This window comes from Atractosteus spatula, chromosome 1 (assembly GCF_055471065.1).
Source record: "Atractosteus spatula isolate fAtrSpa1 chromosome 1, fAtrSpa1.hap1, whole genome shotgun sequence".
NCBI lineage: Eukaryota > Metazoa > Chordata > Actinopteri > Semionotiformes > Lepisosteidae > Atractosteus > Atractosteus spatula.
Genome location: NC_142706.1, coordinates 13,369,858 through 13,392,060, shown reverse-complemented (window position 1 = coordinate 13,392,060; position 22,203 = coordinate 13,369,858). Strand labels below are relative to the sequence as shown.

General features: G+C 37.3%; 2 protein-coding genes across 2 annotated transcripts; one reads left to right on the top strand and one right to left on the bottom strand.

The window, feature by feature from the left end:
* Window positions 1–1,855: 1,855 nt before the first annotated feature.
* Window positions 1,856–5,872, bottom strand: LOC148840649 (sperm axonemal maintenance protein CFAP97D1-like). The gene is made up of 6 exons (XM_088917775.1): window positions 5,752–5,872; window positions 5,576–5,646; window positions 4,694–4,812; window positions 3,276–3,399; window positions 2,627–2,689; window positions 1,856–1,885 (listed from the first exon to the last, which is right to left on the bottom strand). Exons 1-6 carry the CDS (start codon window positions 5,870–5,872, stop codon window positions 1,856–1,858), a joined length of 528 nt encoding a protein of 175 aa, XP_088773901.1.
* A 991-nt stretch (window positions 5,873–6,863) lies between these two features.
* On the top strand, window positions 6,864–11,803 carry spata6l (spermatogenesis associated 6-like). The gene is made up of 4 exons (XM_088930609.1): window positions 6,864–7,011; window positions 9,028–9,165; window positions 10,281–10,329; window positions 11,652–11,803. Exons 1-4 carry the CDS (start codon window positions 6,964–6,966, stop codon window positions 11,801–11,803), a joined length of 387 nt encoding a protein of 128 aa, XP_088786735.1. The 5' UTR covers window positions 6,864–6,963.
* Window positions 11,804–22,203: the final 10,400 nt, after the last annotated feature.

Here is a 22,203-nt window from a genome sequence, read left to right as displayed (position 1 = left end):
AAGGAACAAGTAAAGGTTTATTCCATGCTGAAAAGAGATATCAAGTTGTGAGTGTGGAGCCTTTCACCCCCGAAGAAGGATCCACAGCCGAAACGTTGTTTCTTTTCTTCTCTTTTCAGCATGGAATAAACCTTTACTTGTTCCTTTGCCATCCCTTAGTAGTTTACAATACCAAGGTTTCTCAATTCCATATCCTATAGGGATCAGTCACTGATTTTTTAAACGCATTGGCAGTTGTAAAAACCACAACCTATACACACTATATACTAAAAGAAAAAAAGTCAAATGCACAGAAAACATACAAACGGAATTTTAACAATAGCTATAGATTATAATTGTTTTTGATTATACAGTGTAACAAAGATGAAAAAAATGTGGAAGAGTGTGCACAGTGGCATCTTTCCAGTTCAGGTGGGACTAGACACACTGTCCACAGACAATATCAAGAAGAATGTTGGCCCATTTTTAAAATGGGATTTTAAGTATTAAAAATAGAGCTTCTAGGATTGATTTTATATGCCTCACAAGCCAGGGAACATTCACATTAGTCAGTCACAACTGATACCCTAGAAAGCTATGTGTTTGATGAAGGACTTGTGCTTAGTTTAAAAAGACACTGGTTTCACCTGACAACATTATGTCGTATTGATGAAAACTAGAAAGGACAAAAGTGCAATCTATAGCTGCTAATTTTTACTTAAAGTTTGGTGTGATCTGATAATTGATATGGCCAGCAGCCATGTCACCCTGCAACTCACAACTGGCAACCCACTGAAGCTAAGCAGGTGTGAGCTTGGTCAGTACCTGGATGGGAGACCTCCTGGGAAAAACTAAGGTTGCTGCTGGAAGAAGTGTTAGTGGGGCCAGAAGGGGGTGCTCACCCTGTGGTCCATATGGGTCCTAATGCCCCAGTATAGTGATGGGGACACTATACTGTAAACAGGCACCGTCCTTTGGATGAGATGTAAAACCGAGGTCCTGACTCTCTGTGGTCATTAAAAATCCCAGGGTGTCTCTTGAAAAGAGTAGAGGTGTAACCCTGGTGTCCTGGACAATTTTCCCATTGGCCCTTACCAATCATGGCCTCCTAATAATCCCCCTCTATGAATTGGCTTCATTACTCTGCTCTCTTCCCCACTAATAGCTGGTGTGTGGTGAGTGTTCTGGTGCACTATGGCTGCTGTCATCCAATGACCAATGGCAGGTAGATGCTGCACATTGGTGGTGGAGGGGAGTCCCCATTACCTGTAAAGTGCTTTGAGTGGAGTGTCCAAAAAAGCGCTATATAAGTGCAAGCAATTATTATTATTATAACTTGGCAAGTTATCCAACTAGTTGAAGAAGCTATGCAGAACTTGAAGTCTGGTTTATTACATTATGTGTAAAAAAAAAATCAACCAACTATTCACATAACCATTTGTCCAAACGTTATGAAACAAATGTTTCCTTGCAAACAAGAAGAACAAGAATTGACCTTCAAACTTGGGACTTCAGTACTTCTTGGAATGAAAATTCAATTCTGATCTCATCACATCATGCACATGAATGCTTAAAGCAACACGTTTACTACAATGAGGATACATTTCTAAAAACAATGTCTAAAACATCCTGCAGCAAAGGCATTTTAATCATTTTAACCTTAAGACAACATTTTATTTCTCAGTTATCTGTATACCGATATATTTGTGCATACAGTATAGATATTGTATGCTGTGTATGTAATGGAGACCTTTTCTTTATTAGATTACAAAAACTGTTAAACTCTTTATTTTAACTCACTCAGATTCCACTTATACTTTATTTCTGTGACCAAAAAAGAAATCTTCACAGTGCCACTCCTTGTAATCTGTTTCCATTATTTTTTGTTGATTTCTGGCAGGCAGTCCTAAAAAATATTAAAAATGTAATTAAGTAATTTATATTCATAAATAGGAAACCAAACAATTCAGAATTTAAGATCGTTGTAGACTTCTGGGTCAACGTCCAGGATATTTTCATAGGAAAATGATTATTAAGGTTATTCTTGAACTTAAATGTACACTAAATTGGCACAGAATATTTTGGGTAATAAAGCAACAATCATTTTGTCATTTTGCTTTTTGAGTTCTATTATCATATTCATTAGTGTTGCTTTCAATATATGGAGTACTTAAAAATCATGTATGTCTTATATACAAGTTTCCTGAATTTATGTACGGATAGAAAGCCGTTAATTTTCCATTCACATATACACTACATTATTCTATACAATACAGCTGTCTCCCAGAAACAAAGACCTCAGGATTTTCTGATTCTACAAAATCTCTTCATACAAATATCCTGATCTTAAAATAGTGTCAGTAGAATTAAGGTAATATTTTGTCAACCACGGCTTCTTTAACTTTTGTTTTAGTGAGTTATGTTAATTTGTTCCTTTATTTAATCATTTCAAATTAAAGGCAATATGTATGTTTTTTATATTAACTGCACACTGATGTAAACTTACATAAAGCCTCATATAGTGTTAATCATCAAAATACCAGATCCCTTCTAAAGGAATATAAAATGCATTCTTTACATAATAAGATGACTTGTTAGGAATGAATAAAGCATAACTTCCTACTAATGCATCTTATTTTAATCTTACCTTGTTCTTTGTCTTTCTTGTTTCTGGGTACTTTGTTATTTGAGTAAGGTATCCTCTGCTAACCTAAAACAATATATATTTATTGATATATTAAAAAAGGATGGGGAATTATTTGAAGAGTCTCTCTAGTATAATTTCAGGTACTCTTCAAACATTCTGCATACTTTATGCATGGGCATTCAGTCATAACTGGCCAAAACAAACTTTGGTCAAAATATTTTTCATAAATGTGCTAAAACATAAATTTGTTTACATTTAAAGACAGTTTATACATGGACACAGGGAACGCGTTGCTGTAATTGACAGATGTCTTAAAATTCCTCATGTACAGCAAATTTAGAAAATTAATACCCAATGTGTGTTATCAAGAGACCTGCGAGGTACAGGAACTGAGAACAGGTAATTCTACAGTATGTATCTGACTATGACTGATGTAAAGCCTTAGAGGCAGAGCAGAAATAACTGCTTTATATGCAGAAAGGTCAGGTTATGATAGCCGGCCTCACTGTCCGAGATACTGGACCACTGAAATGTACTGGTGCTTCTCAAAGTCCCACTCTATATTTGTGAAGCCTCTGGGATGAAAAGCTTCATATGAATGCAATATTAATTATAAATTCATTTGCAGACCCCAGGAAATTATTTTTACCGTGTAGTCAGCCAGCCACTTTTGATGGTTATAGATGGACTTGGTAGCATTTATTCTGTTGAGGATAGCCTGATTGTCCAATGTTATCTTCACAAGCTCTTGGTTTCTTTTACCAATGTTAAGGCTGAAGGACACGATGGAAAAAGAAACATGGGTGTTAGTGACTACATTATATAGACAGGCTTTAAAAAAAGACAAGAAATCCAAACACAGAAAACAATGTGTAAACTAGAAGTGTTTTGAAGGTTTTCCAGCAAGCTCTTCCCCATGTGCTTCAACAGTGTGAATGACCTGTGAGTAAACTAAAGGGAAAACAGAATGATATCTATGATGTTTGAAATATAGCGGTCAAATTTAAATGGTCCTTTAATGGTGTTTGAAGAAGAGCAGTTAATGACTTGTTAGTGTAAAAAAATGTCATTGTTCCTTTTTTTGTGCAAAGTCATTCGCTGTTCATAAATTCCGACCAGTTTTAACTCAATCCCTGCAGTGAAAGAAGAATATTTTGCAAAGGTCTTTTTTGATAGGCACAGGACCCCAATTTTAAGAGTCAGTATTCTTGCTTTGTATGCAGTTTCTTGGCTGTGAGGAATGACGTGAGAAGTTTCCTAAACGGGAAGGTAAACAAGCCTTACAATCATGATCCGCTTCCACTACTTGGAAACCTGACAAGAAAATCACTTCCATTACTTTGCAGTGAAAATATTAGTGGAAAGAATTATTGCTATTCTAGTTATTTCTATTTCTATTATTAAAGCCTAATAATATATCGGTTCAATAATGAAGCAACTATGCAACTCTAAAATGCAGACATTCTAAAAAGCTCAAGTCTTTGTGATGCTTAAACCTTTTAGTTTTTTTTACAGAGACTACGAAACCTGATTCAAGTATTCAAAACTCTCAAAGGCAAGGACAACTTCAGAATCAACAGTGAAGCTCAATCCAGAACACACAGGTGGAAACGACAACAAAGTTTACACTTGTGAAACTGAGAATAAGAGGCACTCCTTTACACAAAGGGTAGCTGAGGTCTGGAACCAGCTACCCAGCTACTGTATGATGTTAAAACTGATTGCCTGGCTTTGTCACAATATGGCTGGATGAGATTCTCAGATCAATTAGCTACTAGAAGTCAAACCAGCTAAAGCAAATTGCCTCTTCTTGTGAGGTAATCTTCATTTGTGCTCATATTTACAACGCCAGCTCTTTAACCTGCATCAGCTTTGTGTGAGAGTTTTACTTTGCCCGTTCTTTTTAATGAACGCTAAGAAAATACATAGTTCAGGTGGGTAGCTGCGTCAGCATGCGTAGGCTGCAAAGGAACAAGTAATAGGTTTATTCCATGCTGAAAAAAAGAAGAAAGAGAACACAGCGTTTTGGCCGTGGAGCCTTCTTCAGGTGTCAAGAAAATACGTCACCTTTTGGGCTGGTAGTTATTCCAGTTGTCCACACAGCCAGTGGTGCTCTTAATGCAAGCCATTTTCTCAAGCAGGATTCTGTTGTTCCTCTCCACTGTCGCCAATCTCTCCTGCTCCATCTTTGGGGAACAAAATATTTCACTATTTGTGCAATTCCCCAAAATTAATTATCTTAAAATTGTTACCTTTTACTTACTTTTACCTACTGCAAAAAAAATGCAAGTCAACTGGAATCTATTACCAAGCTGTCATTTCAAAAATGGTTAAAAAAGACGCTTTGACTAACAGGTCAAAGTAATTTCCTCACTGAAAAATAAAATGAAGAAAATGAGAAACTTTCAAGTGCGGAACCTCCTTTGGGTGTGTGGACGAATGCAGAATAGGGCATTAATCTCAGAGTTCCAATAACAGCAAACATACTGACACAGCTGTCCATTCTTACCCTCATACACCCGTAGAAGTCACCACAGATGCAAAGCTGTGTTTTACCTCTTTTTCAATGAGGAATTAACTTAAAAGTGTTGCTCTGCACCACTCACGCTGATGTAATGTAGTTTAGCTCTGCAGTTCTTCAAAACGCATTTTTATCTGTCTTTGGGAGCATAGTCATTATATTTTCAAGCCACAGAAATCATTTTTATGCCACACTGTACGGTACACAACAAAGTATTGACAACGGTTTTACGTTTTTGTTAAATAGCCTAACTCTTAATCGGTTCCTGGCAGACTCATTAAAAAGCAGATCTTTTAAAAAAGTATATTAGTGAATGCAGTTTCTATCTTAATCGGTCATGGAGTCTTACTTAAGAAAGTTAAAATGTTACCAACTAAGAACAAAACAACCTAGATTAACGACTCCTGTTTATGTATTCATTATTTTACCTGAATTTTCTTCATCTTCAGATGGAAATGTAAATATGTCCTTGGCGCTTTATTGTCCACTACGGGTTTCACTGGGGGCGAAAGTTTGTTACAATGTCAGAATGTTTTACAAAATACTGTTATAATGGTAAAATAACCTTCAACTTTCTATAGACAACTGAACATTTCCCACTTACCGTTCTCCACCCGCTGCCTGTGAGCCTCATAATAGCGATGGTCCAGTTTTCTTCTCATATTTGTAAAGTGCCCCGGCGTGTCAACGACAGCTGGGTAAGCAATGTAATGCGCTTTATCCATAGACACGATGTGATACCCGCAGCCGCGTCCTGAATTGACTTTATAGTCTTTTGCCTGGAGACTCTTAGACTGGACAGTAGCCGGGGTTACGCCTGCAGGGTGACATCAACGTAAAGGATATACAGTACGTCACAGTGGCTTAAAGGCTGCGTCATTTTAGGTAAATACAAATCATGATTTCATGGTTTTTAAAGAGGACGGTCTAAAGTGTGTTGAAAGGCTATTCTTCACTTGAAAGTTTTATAAAAACATTTTATACAAAGAGTTCAGTGTGGATTTATCATAGATTAGTTTTCCATAACCATCGAAATGCATCCTTTAAACATTTTTTCAACTGTGCACATCACTGTATATCGTCGTCATCTTTGTCATCATGCTTTACCTTTAGGAAAACAGACCAGAATCATTCGTTTATGTTTATTAGTATTAAAATATAATATTAGTAAGTGTAATATTAGCAGAAAGAAGTTGTTAGTCTTCACAGAAACACTAAACTGTATCTAACTATATTATCTATGTTGTATATACAATTGTAAATCACTAAAAAACAAAAATCACAATTCTAGGTCAATTTCATTTAACCCTGCTTAGGTGTTTTGTTCATTGATGCTGTAAAGATGTTTCTGTCTTTTCTGCTTGCTTCTTATTTTTCCAGCAAATTTAGAACCCAAAATAATGTTTATTCGACCCCGGGGAGGAGGGGGGTAGGGGGGTTCTGGCAATTTAAGTGAGAAGGGGGAATTAAACGAGAAGCATCCTAGTGTTTACCGCAAAGTCTGGGCAGTCAGTGGAACAACTTCCCTTATGTTTCAAGGCCGGAAGAACACGTACTAGCAGAAGAATATATAATAGTGAAAAATGTACAAATTGACCAGGTGTCACTGATGTCCCAGCTGTTTTCTGTCTCTCTGCCCCCTTGCGGGGAGTTGCGCAGACGCGTAGGCCTTAGGAGACAGTCGGTCCCCATGGCAACCGGACGCTACTCCGCGGCGGTCTCCACGGCGGGTCTGACTGCCGAAAGGGTTGGGCTCGCTGGGCACTGCGGACTGGAGCGAAACTAAGTTTTGCCAGCGCATGAAAAGTTCCCGAAAATGCCTCAAAAAGCAGTGAAGGTCATGGTTGAATTGGATCTCCATGCGGTAAGAACCACATCTCGTTTGTTTTACTATGCACGTGTTTACGTTTGTCGTATAGCATAGGAGATACCGTTTATTGCTGTTATTATACATTAATTCCTTAATAAAACGGTATGTATAAATACAGTAATTTTCTGCATGAAATGGACTGCTTTAAGCATTCGCATTTCTAATTGCAAAATACTGGATTAGGATTGGGATTTCCACTGTGAGTGTCGCTTGAAACACATCTCGCCAAACTCAAACTGTGTTGTTACTGTACATGGACAGAAGGGACAGACGGAAGAATAAAATAAACAGGCGAATGTTGTACAACTGTTGTAACGGACTTTTTGTTTTGTTTAATTACAATATGAGATATGGAAAACCTGAACAGATACATTTAAAATTTAAAGGAACCGTGCGGACTTTTTATTATTTCAGTATCGGAATAACATCCAATTGTTTTGTGCATTTTGCTACATTTCCGCAAATGCATAAGGGATAAATTAGTTTACAGATCTTTTTTTTTATTATTGTTGTACAGTATGTAAGAACTGTTTTATTATTTAAGTTCCCCTTACATTTATACAGTTTCTGTTTTAGATCTATTTTGCATTAAAAAAGCTTAATATGAGCGTCTCTGTAACTATTATTCTTTAAATTAAAACGATTTATAACCTGAAGTATAAAAAAGAGCTTAGAGACAGGATGTGGAAGTGTTGATTGACTTGTAAGATCCAGTATGGGCTGGGAGATCTTTTCACAGTCTTGGAGCAACCGAATAGGAACCAGGAAGCAATGAGTCGCTTTGTTTGGAGCTACAGTACCTATTGGAAAGTGAAAGAAGGTCGAAGTCAGATTTTACATTCTGCTCATTACAGGTCAAAAGCTCATAACACAGCCCACCCCAGTGGATCCAGTTCAGCAGCACCTGTTATAGGATGCCCATAATTAAGTTTTGGGTTATTTGTGTTCAAAATGGGACCTGAATGCTACAGTGTCTCAATGGAGTTTGTATGTTTTCCCTGTATTTGGGTGCTCCAGTGTCCTCTCACAGTCCAACAACATACAGTACAGTACAGTAAGTTAATTGGCTTCTGGGAAAATTGGCCCTAGGTGTGAATGTGTACAGCTGTCTGTCTGCCCTGCGATGGACTGGTGTCCCATCCAGGTTGTACCCCACCTTGTGTCCATTGCTGGCCGGGATAGGCTCCAGCTCCCCTGTGATCTTGAATTGGAAGAAGTGGCTAGAAAATTGATGGATGGATTACTTTGATCAGATATTTGTTCATATAGGCATGTGGTGGATAGATCTCTTCCTAGAGTTCTGCAGAGTATTTATAGGTTTGTGCCCAAAACTCTATTAATATATGTAGCAAAAATGTATCTGCTTAACTGATTAAATTGACTTATCTTTAGAAATAGATTATTTAACAATGTCCTATGAAAACCTGCTAGACTGTGACAGTTCAGAACCAGGTATTGCTGGCCTTCGTGTCAGAAATACAGTATGCAGAGAGGCATTATAAGGGTAACAAATGCTATGATAATATGCTAAAATAAAGAGGTTTTACTGCTTCTTGGTATTCATGTGCAGACACACAGGGCCATGGCAAATGCATTGATAAAGTTAGCAAATTAACTTATTCAGTGTGACTTCATGCTAAAACAGTAATATTAGCATATCCATTTAACTGTACAAAATAACAATAATGTGAAATTGTGGCTCTTTCCTTTGGGTATTTATAGTGGAAAACTATAAATATATACCAACAAGCTATCAAATTGTTATTTTTTGTATTTCACAAAAGGTAGTTTATACTTTATAAACTTACCTTTATAAGTTCAGTTGCAATTCTCAATAACATTGTAATACACAATGCAGAGCTGCACACAGCAGATTGCTGGTATCGTGAATAGTAAAGAAACCACGCTAAAATCTGTTCACTAGGTGTGACAGCTTGGGAGATATACTGTAGTATAAGGAATGGAACACCCAAAGTAAAAAGTCACTCGTTATTATTAATCTTTTCCCAGGTGACATGTCCTGGTGTGTTTTTGGCTGACAAAGATGATGTCTACCTCAGTGTGTGCCTCATGAATCAGTACAAGAAAACCGAGTGTGTTGCGCCAGTCTTCCCCTTTCTGTTTAAGGAAAAAATGAGATTTGAGAAGGTAAATACATTTTTGGCCATAGTCTATCTTTAATTTCAACAGTGCAGGTAATGATCTTTTTTCAGTGAGAGACAGGAGGTTGTGCTATCAGAATCTTATTTTCAAGTTACTACAGTATGTGGGAAGGAGGGAAAAGTGAAAGGAAAGGGAAAAACAAAATCTGAGGTAAAACTGTATGACTTGATGTGAGTATTTATTGAGCACAGGCATAGTCATACCAGTTTAATTAATACACTTTATGAAGACCTTGGAGCTTAAAGCACACCAGTAGGAGCATCTGGGTAATTCATTATGTTGTTATTAATACTTAAAATCATTGGTAAAGAGTTTTTAATTATTTATGATTTTTAATATTTAACACTTTATATGGATTATCTAGCAGGACGATTATTGTAAATGTCAACCACTGAAAACTGAAGATCTTCAGTGTTCTACGTTACTACAGTGTCCATCTTCAAGTGCTCAAAATACAACCGAGAGCCTCTGGAGAGACTGCTGTGAGATGTTTCATAACTCTTCCTGTACACTTATAGCCAGTTGTCCTGTTGCAGAAATCTCTTGTTAAAGGCAATGGAAAGCTGACGCTAGAGTACTCAGGTTGGGAGAGAAAGCTAGTCACGGCAAGACCGGAAGTCATGTATTTCATGTCATGTATTTCCTGAAGTCAAGTAATTCTCACTCCAAGTGGATATTGGAGCAAAGAAAGGGTGTCACTGAACTGTCAAATTAACATCATTCTGCACCATGGGTGCAGACAGGAGTAGGTTCTTTCATTAAATGCTTTCGTCCTTTTGTCCAGTAAAATCATGTCTTATGAAAGGATAAGAAATAAAAATAATAAATACAAATCCTTAATAATCTAATTTTGTCGATTTTAACTCAACGTAAGAACTAAACACTGAGCTCGGGACATGTTAATGAAATCAAATACAGTATTTACATTACTCAAACACAAATCTGGTCTCAGCTAAAATATTATTTATGTGAGCTACTGAAACTAAATTAAGACTTATGTTTTTGTCACACATATGTAGACATGTTTTTGTTGCACATAGTGTATGTATGTGTATATGAATGAATCTCCCTCTATTACATGTTTCTGTTTGCCTTTCTAGGTATTTAAGCATGCAGTTGACCCAGCTGCTGTCGCTGAGCTGTTGGAATGTATGTCTGAAACATTTAGAACAGAAGTCCAAAAGTGAAAGCTATTCATTATGTTTATGTTGTGCTCAACCTTTGACTGTCATGCAGTTTGATCAGGTGCAGATAAAACAACAACATGTGGAGTATGACTCATTTAGTTTTATCAATTTTATCCAAATGTGACTTATAACAACATCTAGTTAAGTTGCAAAGGATGCACAAGACAGCAATAAAACCCCAGAAACAGGACGGGTAACATGGATTTAAGTGCTAGGGATGTTGGTATGTGACAGACAGGAATATGGACAGGTAACATACAGTCAGTACAGTATGGGAGGGATACGCATGGGACTCTGGGGTTAGATACAGTATTTCTAAAGAGCTGAGTTTTCAGTTTCTTCTGGAAGCTGGTGAGTGAGTCTGTGGTTGGTCCACCATTGGGAGGGACAGTGCAGAAAAAACAGTTGAGGCTAAGGACTCAGCTTTGACATTGCCAGTCAGCCTGAGGAACCGGATCTCAGTACACTAGTGGGAACATAGGGCCTGACACGGTGGTCCGAAGATATGCCAGTGCGGTCCCTCAGGAAGCCCTGTAGATTGTTTCGAGAGGCTGAGAGACTAGTCGGGCTGCAGTGTTTTGTATTATCTGGATTGGTCTGTAGACACATGCAGGGGGTTCTATTAGGAGGGAGCTGGACACAAGACCTATACAGCCATTTCTGGCTATAGGTTATTTTGTGCACCATGTAAATCGTAATATTATTTGAAGACCGTCTGTTCTGTGTCGTGTGTAATAAACTTGTTAGTGGATTTGAAGAGGATGGTTTTCAAACTTATGTATCCTTTCGTTGTTGTAATATGAAATCGTTTCCAATAGGAAAACTTTATTCTAGGTCAGAATAACAAAAATAACACATTGGGCCTTCACTGTTGCGCTGTTGCATTAGAAATTTTTGTCACTCTAATAGAATTAATGTGTCAGGCCTGACCAACCTCCTCATCGTACATGACATATCTTTTCTTTATGAATTAGGGGAAACTGCAAAAATTGAGCTGATACAGTTAATTCCGCCAGGTAAGGTACTTGTATTTTTGCACCATTTTAATAATCCCATCTGTCAGTCCCATTCATTACCTCCGCTATGACAATAAGGCTGAATGAGTCAATCTCTATGTAAAATATCCCAAAAAAGATTGAACCCAGTTCTAAACCCTAAGATCATCAGATCATCAGCAAAATGATCACTCCAACTGACCCCCCCCCCCCAGGTATAATACTAGTGATAGTGATTTGATTTTCACAGCAATGAGTTCTCATTGTCTTTGTTTTGACCTGATTACAGTGGGTGAAACATTGGCGTTTTATGAAGAAGATGCCCGGACCTTTTTGTTCCCAGAGCCTAAGCTGGCCCCTTCATACCCTGGAGTGGACAGAGAAATACTAATGACGCGAGCACATATGTTCCCTGTAAGATTTCCTTTCTTCACAGAATAGGTCTTTGTTACTGCAGAAACAATTTAAATATAATTTCAAATTGTGCGTCGTTTGATTTGTTTATTGCTATTCTGCAGCTGATATAACACTTATTTAAATCTTATGGAAATAAAACATGATAATGCTGTATATGTAATGTATTTTATTGGTGCTAATAAAACCTGAACATTGATCACATCACATATGTGTTAATATTTTAATGATCAGTTTGGTTTAACCATGCAGATAGAAGCAAATAAGCGTTTTTTAAAAGAAAGAAAATACTTATAATTCACAAATAGTGAATATGCTAGCATACATTTCCCATAATATATACATAATTATACTATATAAAAATATTGTACTTTATATTACATATGCAATATGCACTTATACATATCTTACATACTGTATATTATACTTAGTTAATACTAGTGCAGTACAACATTGTGCATTGCCTGTTATCATGGCAGATCTGGACCATGTTCACATTGTTCAATATTCACTAGTTTAGAAGAACATTTGTGATCATGATTCTGTGCTGGAGAAGTCTGTCGAGATACAGTGGGATTAATCTCAAAGACACCTGCCAGCACTACAATTTTGATACTGTCAAATGTTCTCATTTTCTTGCTACAGATGCAAAGTGGGATTTTATCAGTCTGTGGTAGCATACATTTTACATACTTAGAAAAGCATTTTGGCTACTAAAACTGTAAAGCTGTAAAATTGTTATTTTCTCAAACCTCGACTTTACTTGAATTGTTTAAATTACAGGCCACAGCTGAGAGAAAGCATAACTTTCCTAAAATAAATGCTACTTCTTACACTTAAGAGTCTTTCTCAGACTTTGAAAGACTGAGTTACGGGATAGCCAAAAGCTCTTCATCACTTGTTTCCTTCATATTCCAGGGAATTGCACCAAGGCTAGAATTTTCCACTAGAACCACCATTAAAGAATGCTGCTCAAAAATAGAGAATGGGATTTGTACAAATACTCCTTTGGTAAGATGCTTTCTTACACATGTGTTTGTTTAAATGCTGGATTTCCTTAGTATAATTTTTAAATCTGTATTACTATTTTAATAGCATATGCAGGTCATATAATATGCATAATGGTTTAAAACAGATGATTTACAATTTACAGATGATTTACAGGCAAGAAAGAGTTTGCACATGGATTTTCACTCATATAACAAGGAAGCACTAAAATTTGAGCCGAATAATTAATGATAAATCACATGAAAGATTTTCTTTTCTAATGAGACACTTCTGCAGACTTTCATGGAAACGGAGGTCTTTATTTAAATGAATACTTAACCAAACCAACAAGTTGCTTGGTTAGAATTTTTGCAAGTTTTATTCTACTCAGAAGTTGGAGATTTAAAGTAACTAATGAAACACAACAGTTAAAAGGAAATATCCTACATGTTTAGGAACTGAAAACTGCTATGGTGCTCCAAGTAAGCCTATTATTAGGTCTGTTAAGGGTTAAATGTTTAAATTTGGTGCTCAGGTGCAATAAATACCAGCAGGTATGTGAGATCCCAGGATCAGGACTGGGAACCAGTTCACTAGAGACCTCTGAAGCTGATCTAATTAAATCGTATTTGAGAGAAATGTTTTAAATGCTCATTTTCCTTGGTCATGAACCCCTTTCACCCACTGCAATTTTTGTATGGGATAATAAGTAATATGGGCCCAGTGATGTGATTTTGTTCACTATGAAGCTATAACCTGAGCTATAAGACTCCTTTAAAGCAGAAATTCTGAGCCCTTCCTTCTGAAGTCATTTCTATTATTTTCATAAAGAGTGTTTTCTCTAGAAATTAATACAAATAATATGGATTTTTTTCTGATATCTAGAAGGAAGCTTCAAGAAAAATAATCCGGAAGAAGGCCCAGAAGTTAGGATACAAATTATCCAAGAAAGCAAATCCTTCACCAGGGAAGAAAAGAGCCCCTCACAGTAAAGAGCAGCGTTATGACAAATCAACAGGGATGTCAAAGTCGAGGTCTGTGTCACCTGCCACTCGGAGGCACATAGCGGAGCTGTCGGAGAATAACACTCAGAGACTTGCACATCTCAACCTGGGGCCAAACCAGCAAGAGTCCAGCCCATACTCCAGACCTGACTCTGCAGTACGACATGTGAGCACAACTCTAACTCCTTTTTGGTCTTTTCTATTTTTTTCTATTTTTTTGCTTAACTTTATTTCCAGCAGCCATGTCACCCTGCAACTCACAACTGGCAACCCACTGAAGCTAAGCAGGTGTGAGCCTGGTTGCTGCTGGAAGAGGTGTTAGTGGGGCCAGCAGGGGGTGCTCACCCTCCGGTCTATGTGGGTCCTAATGCCCCAGTATAGCGACAGGGACACTACTGTATACTGTAAATAGGCGCCGTCCTTCGGATGAGACGTAAAACTGAGGTCCTGACTCTCTGTGGTCATTAAAAATCCCAGGGGGTTTCTCGAAAAGAGTAGGGGTCAAAATTTCCCTGGCCCTGGCCAAATTTTCCATTGGCCCTTACCAGTCATGGCCTCCTAATAATCCCCCTCTATGAATTGGCTTCATTACTCTGCTGTCCTCCCCACTGATAGCTGATGTGTGGTGAGCGTTCTGGCGCACTATGGCTGCTGTTGCATCATCCAGGTGGATGCTGCACATTGGTGGTGGTGGAGGGGAGTTCCCATTACCTGTAAAGCGCTCTGAGTGGAGTGTCCAGAAAAGCGCTATATAAGTGTAAGCAATTATTATTATTATTATTTATTTATCGAATGCTTTTAGAATAAGAAAGGAAATGGTAGAAACACAAGAATTGGACACAATAGGGGTTATCTATCTTGGTACTGGAATGCCACTGTTTTTGGTCTTCTAGGCTGAGAAGGGCCCTGCATTTATGGACAATACTTGTGTTTGGGGCATAACATTTAAATCCAGAGAGCATCTGTTTTTGCATGAAGTATCTGTGCTCACAATGTGCCAATACTGAAACAGAAGCCAGCACAGTACTTCACTTTAGCCACCAGATGGAGTATTTCTTTTATTATTACTTCTTTCATGACACAAGTCGTCATAGGATACAATCTGCTTACCAGAAATGTTTCCAGGATACTTCTTGGCCCTTAGTGAGTCAATATAGAAACAAATACAGAAATCTTTTTAAAGTACAATCTGTTTATTCTGTTTTCAGGTCCGTAACTCTTGGCCACCTGTGACATCAACACAACCTATTTCACAAGCTTCTCTTAGGAAATCCACATCAAGAGATATTTCTCCAAAGGCTCGTCTCTATGTTGGTACAGTGTTTCCTTCTTGGGCTAATTTTGTTTTTCTGTGCCGATTCATCCATTTTAAATTTAAGGTTTATTTCTGAAATTATTGAAATCGCTCTCAGACCTCTGCCACTAGTTAGCCTTTTATTTACTATTCTATTCTAAATGTTTTCATGACAATTGTAAACAGCCAGTCTGAGTTAGTTATGTCAATTTTATCTCTTATCCCTTGGCACATCATACTTTTTTTTCATTAATTGTTTAATGTTTTATTTGGTTATCCATTAAATATTATGGAATATTATTTTGTGCTTTACCGGGGGTTGACCATTTTGATTTATGTTGTGTTTCTAGAAGACTCTCATGGCACAACTAGGTCAAATCCATCTGCAGAGGGGGTATGTAAAATTTCACAATTCTGTCTGTTCGGAAACGCTTATGAGGTTATTAAGTGCTCCCCTAGAATTTAGTAGTTACTGTATATGCAGACATTGGACCATAAATAGATGAGCTGTGAGTTTACATTTGGAAAGGTACCAAGTACATCTGTCATCTTTTTTTATTTTATGCATTTTTTTCAAATGGAGTTCATAACAGAAGTTATAAACTATAGGTTATATAGGTTAGATCCTAATCTCACACACCTCCTATTGCCTAAGTATATATGTCTCACACCCTAGTTTAATCTTCACAATAGTAATGGGGGGATTTTTGGGCAGCCTGTCCTCATGACTAGACTGCCATTCCTCAGTTAGGTGAGGCTCTCCAAATACTCCAAATAATGATAGGCCTTCTATCATATTCATTAGGATTTAATCAAACCACTGAACTATATACTATTACGATCAGCACTTGTGTAACAGGCAGAGTACAAAAATTCTCAGTGAAAATGTGGTTCCTTAGAAAATTTGGAGAGCTAGCATATGCAGTAAAATTACATGTAGCCTACAGTAATATTCTTTGCTTAATTAAATGCTTTTATTTATAGATCCCTAGGACTCTGGAGGATGCGTTTTCATCTACAGACACAGATGATCTTGTTAATTACACCTTAAATTCTAGTTCATGCCTGAACTTGAAAGAGCTGAAGAGATCTCCCCCTAACTCAACAATGCAGCCTTCACAAAGCCAGTTTAGGAACTGCTCACCTCTGAAGCAAAGGTACGAAAGGAAACTCAGTGATCAGTATACAGTATTTCCTGTATGAACCATCTGCGCCACTTTTTTAAAGGCAAAGAACATTATAGACTGTAAGCACAACAAAACCTTGACATATGCAGTATGAGAATTACGCTGTTTGTTCTTTGCTAAGCAAAAAAACGAAACCCTGAATTTTCATTTTATATACCTAAAAAAAAATGCCCCATAATCAGATCAGTGTTCAAGCCTTACTTAGATGGTCTTTTTTAATTAGACTTGACTGCTATAAAACGTATTGCAGTTTTTTAACATGCAGACAGTTGTAAACGTTGGACAAGAGGATGATGTATTGTCTGGTGTTAGTGTCATATAATTTGGAAAACCTAAGCTTTTGGTGCAAAACACTTAATCTCTTTTGAGTCATAAAACATGTAATCCAGACGATAAATTCAGACCATTTTGTGATTTTAGTTATAAATGATAGAAAATGTATATTCATTTAATAATATGGGTGATTATTTTCTTAGATTTTGTAATATAAAAGTTATTTGTAATTAAGTAGCTAAAGTAAAAAATTGTTTAACAACATAACAGAGCTGTATTCTTACTGTATATACAATAAATTGTCTGCATTTATCCTAAATAATCAACTTCATCCTTTTAATATATTGCTTAGAAACTAGCAAAAAACAAACAAACAGAATGTTAATTAAAGTAATGTAACCGGTAGTGTAATTTCTAATCTTTATGATATATATGATATTTGTGAATGTCTGGAAGCACTCTATGGCATCTGTTATGCTTGTCACCTTAGATTAAGGGATGTCTTTGCAAATCTTATAAAGTCCTTGGCTCATCGCATCTCCTTTTGGCATAGAACAGGTTTTGATCAGCTGAAGTAAGAAGTTTGACCACAAACTTATTCTTGCTACTGGAATTGCACATATTCTGCCCACTTCAGAGCTGTCTGTCTTCTTCAGCCAGGAGATCTTCCAGCCACCAGGGATTGGCCTCTACATAACGTTCATTTTTCAGCAGTTCATCTACCATTATTCCTCAAATGAAATAAAGCTACTGTTAATATATTCAAGTACAGTACAAATATTGAATGGACATACTGTATAAGGTTGTAGAGCCAGCAGCCATATCACCCTGCAGCTCTCAACTAGCTACCCACTGAAGCTAAGCTGGGTTGAGCCTGGTCAGATCCTGGATGGAAGACCTCCTGGGAAGCTATGGTTGCTTCTGGAAGTGGCGTTAGTGGGACCAGCACGGGGCGCCCACCCTGATGTCTGTGTGGGTCCTAAAATGACCGTGACACTATACTGTAGTGGGCACCATCTTTCGAATGGGACGCTAAACCGAGGTCCTGACTCTCAGTGGTCATTAAAGATGCCCGGGCATTTCTCGATTAGAGTAGGGAGTTATCCTGGTGTCCAGGTCAAATTTCCCCCCTTGGCCTTTACCGTGGCACTTGCCCTGCGGTGGACTGGCGCCCCATCCACGGTGTGCCCTGCCTTGCGCTCGTTGCTTGCCAGGTAGGCTCCGGCTTTGACACCGTATGGTATTAAGCGGTTTGGCAAATAACATGACATATTCTTTAGGGTTTTGATCCAGCTTCAATATAAATACTGTAGCTGTCTCTTGGTCACAAGCAGTAATTAATGACTTACTGACATACTGACATACTGAATTTTATGTTTGCATGCTAAAAGGCTTCTTAAAAGCACTATGACATAATTTCTCTAGGGGAGATAGGGACTTCCATGTCTGGCTCATGGACTACTGTTTCTAGCCTGATTATTCATATCCATTCCAATCTGTTCCTGTGATTTAGATTTCCTTCCAGTTCTCACAGCACCTGGGAATCAATCCATGAACGAGTGCGGAGTCTGCTAACATCTGTCAGCGCCAGGGAACGACTTTCCTTAGTGAGTAGCACCAGATGCACATAAAGTGTTTAATTGTTTAACATTTAAACCCAATTTTTATAACGGTGGCTTATTTGGTGCTCATACTTGTAAGTTCAAGAAGGGATTATGATGTCTGTGTGCTTCTTTAGGACTTGTATGCCTCTAGAAATATTAACTTTGTCACTGATGAACTTTTTGAAAAGTTCATTTTAAAAGTGTCATTTTAGACATTTAAGTGCATTTTTAGAATCTGCCATTATTAGCCTTAGTCATAACTAGCACTTTACATCAGTGAATCACATTTATGAGCTGCGGTGTACCCTTTGAATAAGTCACATGGAAATCAGAATAACAAACATACTTTATTGTACAAACCATCCTTTTTATACTATAGTATGTGTGACAAATGTAGTCAGTACAGTGGAAATAAACATGGTTTATTAATGTAAGCTACACAAGGCAAACACTTCCATCTTTTCTCTTACAACTTTTAGATTTTGTGATATTGTTTTAAGTATGTACTGTACTTCTAGCACTGTACACCATTTTCCAGATACGTTTTCAGTTTTAAATTGTGGATACATCATACTGTAGGTTATTATCAGTCCTAATGCAGTGAAGGCATTTAATTCCTCAACCTGCTTTCTTTTTGCAATGTTTTCATATTTCAAGATCTGTCAGAGATACAGTATAGTGTCCCCGTCACTATACTGGGGCATTAGGACCCACGTGGACCACAGGGTGAGCGCCCCCTGCTGGCCCCACTAACACGTCTTCCAGCAGCAACCTTAGTTTTTCCCAGGAGGTCTCCCATCCAGGTACTGACCAGGCTCACACCTGCTTAGCTTCAGTGGGTTGCCCATTGTGAGTTGCAGGGTGATATGGCTGCTGGCTCAATGTAGTCTTACAGTCCATTCCTATTTTATTAAATCCATTCGTCTATATATTTATAGGTAGATATATTTTTCACTGGATGTCTCTGCCAAAGACAGTTCTGTTTGATACAGTTCTTACTCATTCAGCTTAAGCAAGCATTTATTTTATGCTCCAAATGATCTGATTACACTTTGCAGCAGTGGCTGCTGACTTCTGAGTCAGAGGAGGCAGAAACCCAGAAAACAAGCTGAGTAAGGGGGGTAGAGTTAGAAGACAAAAGACTAAATTGAACTGTGATTTCTTAGCCATTAGCTAAGAAGAGAGGTATTTGTAACAAGCCAGAAAACACTTTAGCCAGACGTAAGAAGCATAGACGTATGCAACAAAAAGCTTATCTTTTATATAATGGTGCAAAAGGGCAGTTCACTGGATAAAGTTGTTACAATTCCGCAAAAACTGTTAGACTTGGCAACATGTCTTTTATGTGATGGTTTCTCTTTGTCATTTTCTATGTACTGCCCAGTAATCTCTCTTTCATTATTACTTAAATATAAAACGATCGTATTGTTACCCACTCTCCATCTATTTTAGATGTCTTCAGGGAGCCATTATAGATTAGAAGTCTGCTGTATTAGGCTATGAAAAATTAACTACACCCTCAACCACCTTAAATTAAAAATTTGATTTATGAAATATAGGTAAATTACTTTGGTATCTTTCAAGACATTAAATGCTATAGTATACTGTAAATTATGTATAAACGTAAGGAATTAGAATTTACCATTGTCTTCTGTTTTCATATAATATGTCACAATAAGTCATTTAATATTAACCTGTGTTCCACTTTTAAATCAGTCAAACATGGCAATATTTTCCTACCATTATCATTTTGTTTTCTTTCTCAAGAACCTTTTTAAATCACTTTTAAACTCACAAAATAGGTTGATATCAAATCTTACTTAATACATTTGTATGGCTAAACTGTTATTAAGTAGGTATACTGTCCAAATTGTAGAGATTGATAAAAAAAGTTGTAATGGAAACACAAAAATAAAATAAACTATTCAAGAAACACAATAATGGTTTTATGTACTGTCTGTTACAGTGTTAAAGTTTCTACATACAATTACAGTGCGATTAGCACTCATTTGAAAACTGGATGAAGACTTTTTATCAGAATCCATGTACAGTATAGTAGGGTGGGTGTTTCCAAAAACGTGTTAAAAATATAGGTTTAACTACTGTAAATCTACAAAACTTCAATGAGCTGTTTGGCTATCAATCATTTCATTGTGCCATTTTTCCTAACTGTTGTCAATAAAGAAAACTTCAGTCAAACATCTAATACGAAGCAGATTTCCTGTTTACTAAGCATCTTTAAATTGGAAGGTGGCTGATGCAAAGCAAAGACTGATGTCTGTGAGGTGATTCAAATTATCCATCACAGAATTAGACCGTTGCATCTTTTTATGAGTAGAATAGCCCTTTGCGCTATAGACTATTCTTGAAAAAACGTGCTTTTATGCAGCATCTTAAGTCTTGGAATATAATTATGTACTATAAACCTTGTCAAGACATGACAAGACAAGTCATCTCACCACCCTCTAGATGATCTCAGAAGCAAACCAAGGCTGGGCCTAATTATTTTGTGAACAGGAGAGACAAGCAGGTTGAACAACAGGTTCAAACACAGCCTGTTTCATAGACAACCAGGCACTGTTAGTGGTATTGGAGGACCCGTGCCTGGTACTCTTCTTGCTGGACCCCAGCATGGAGACATGTAGGGGGTATCATCCTTCACATGAGACATTACCCTGGATTATAACCATAGCACTGTTCATAAGAGTACGGTTTGTTGAACCTAAAGCTCCCTTAAAGTTCCCTCTAAATTCAGTTAATGATGTGGCTGCCACAGGTAGCCTAAATGGATGCTCCAGTTCCAGGTCCTAAATGGATTCAAATGTTCCTCCCTTGGGGGAGGAAATTTCAAAGTATCAAAAGTAGTTCTGCTCAGTTCTGAAATAGCATCTATCTAGAGGACATTGGGCATCTCCATATATAGACGTTGGATGTTGCAAGTATCATGTGGGAACAAATATATACAGTATATATGTTATTTAATTGGAATAGACCTTTTATTGAATAATATGTACTATGTATGTGTACAGTAAGTGTATTTTGTTGGGTTTTTTTTCTGGGCTGCACTGGGGCAAATTCCAATTAATGTAGTTTTCATGGCTGTAAACGACTTGAACTGAATGTGGAATGAACTTTGATTTCTGAAATGCTTAGTACATTCAATAACATTAATTATTTTAATCTGTAATTTTGCATTTTGTATTAATAATAATTCAAAAAGAATGAATTTCTAGTAAATAGAGGGTATCATTACAGGTACAATCTGAATTGGGAAAGGACAGGCAGTTCAGAATAGGGATTATCAAGGGCTATTTTGCCTTTGCCCTTCACCATACAGTAGCTACCCCAAATGCTGAGAAATACACAAATCTATAGGGGTAATTATGTAATTAGGAAAAAAAATAAGTGTCCCAAATATTGATGCGCCACAGTTTTGATGTAGCACAATGTATAATTCCTGCCACAGTTTCAAGAGGATCATGATTATATACCTGTACTGTATATATATACATATATATACTGTACTGTACAGTTTAACCACGTATAAAACTAAGGTGCATTTCAGGTTCAGTAAATCTCAATTCTGAGGTATTCTTGCAGGGAGCTACTGAATCTGAGATTGATGACGTCCTCCAGCGACGATCTGTCTCGCCAAAATCTTCCCCTCACTGCAGGTCCCCCTCAGGACAATATTAAGGTAACTCTTACAAACACAAATCTTGGCTAAGACTGTAAGAATAATGTATGTAATACAGTGTGTATTTCCTATGTGTAGCTTTAATTTACACATTTGGAAATATCTGATTTTTAATCAACTTGGCTGTACTAATGTGACAGTCGAACTACCATTAAAGGGAAGAGGACCATGTATATTTTCCTCCGAATCATACATTTTCAGAGTTATATAGTATTCTTCACTCCAGTAGTCCCAAAATGCCCAACCTAGAGTTGGCATCAACTGGAGGCATGATGCAAGTCTTACTGATGTCACTACAATGCTGCAAAGACTTGCCAAATCATATGGATAGCCTGGCAGGGTTCAGCCTACTCTAACTTGGCATGCTGTCAGCTCGTCATT

Bases quoted from the DNA above. Each gene is read 5' to 3' on its own strand.
- LOC148840649 (XM_088917775.1), bottom strand. From the start codon at position 5,872: ATGGATAAAGCGCATTACATTGCTTACCCAGCTGTCGTTGACACGCCG. The intron at 3,400-4,693 runs GTGACGTATTTT...CGTGTCCTTCAG, and splicing joins AATAACTACCAGCCCAAAAG to CCTTAACATTGGTAAAAGAA. The intron at 1,886-2,626 runs GTAAGATTAAAA...AATATTTTTTAG, and splicing joins CAAGAAAGACAAAGAACAAG to GACTGCCTGCCAGAAATCAA.
- spata6l (XM_088930609.1), top strand. From the start codon at position 6,964: ATGCCTCAAAAAGCAGTGAAGGTCATGGTTGAATTGGATCTCCATGCG. The intron at 7,012-9,027 runs GTAAGAACCACA...ATCTTTTCCCAG, and splicing joins TTGAATTGGATCTCCATGCG to GTGACATGTCCTGGTGTGTT. The intron at 9,166-10,280 runs GTAAATACATTT...TTGCCTTTCTAG, and splicing joins AAAAAATGAGATTTGAGAAG to GTATTTAAGCATGCAGTTGA.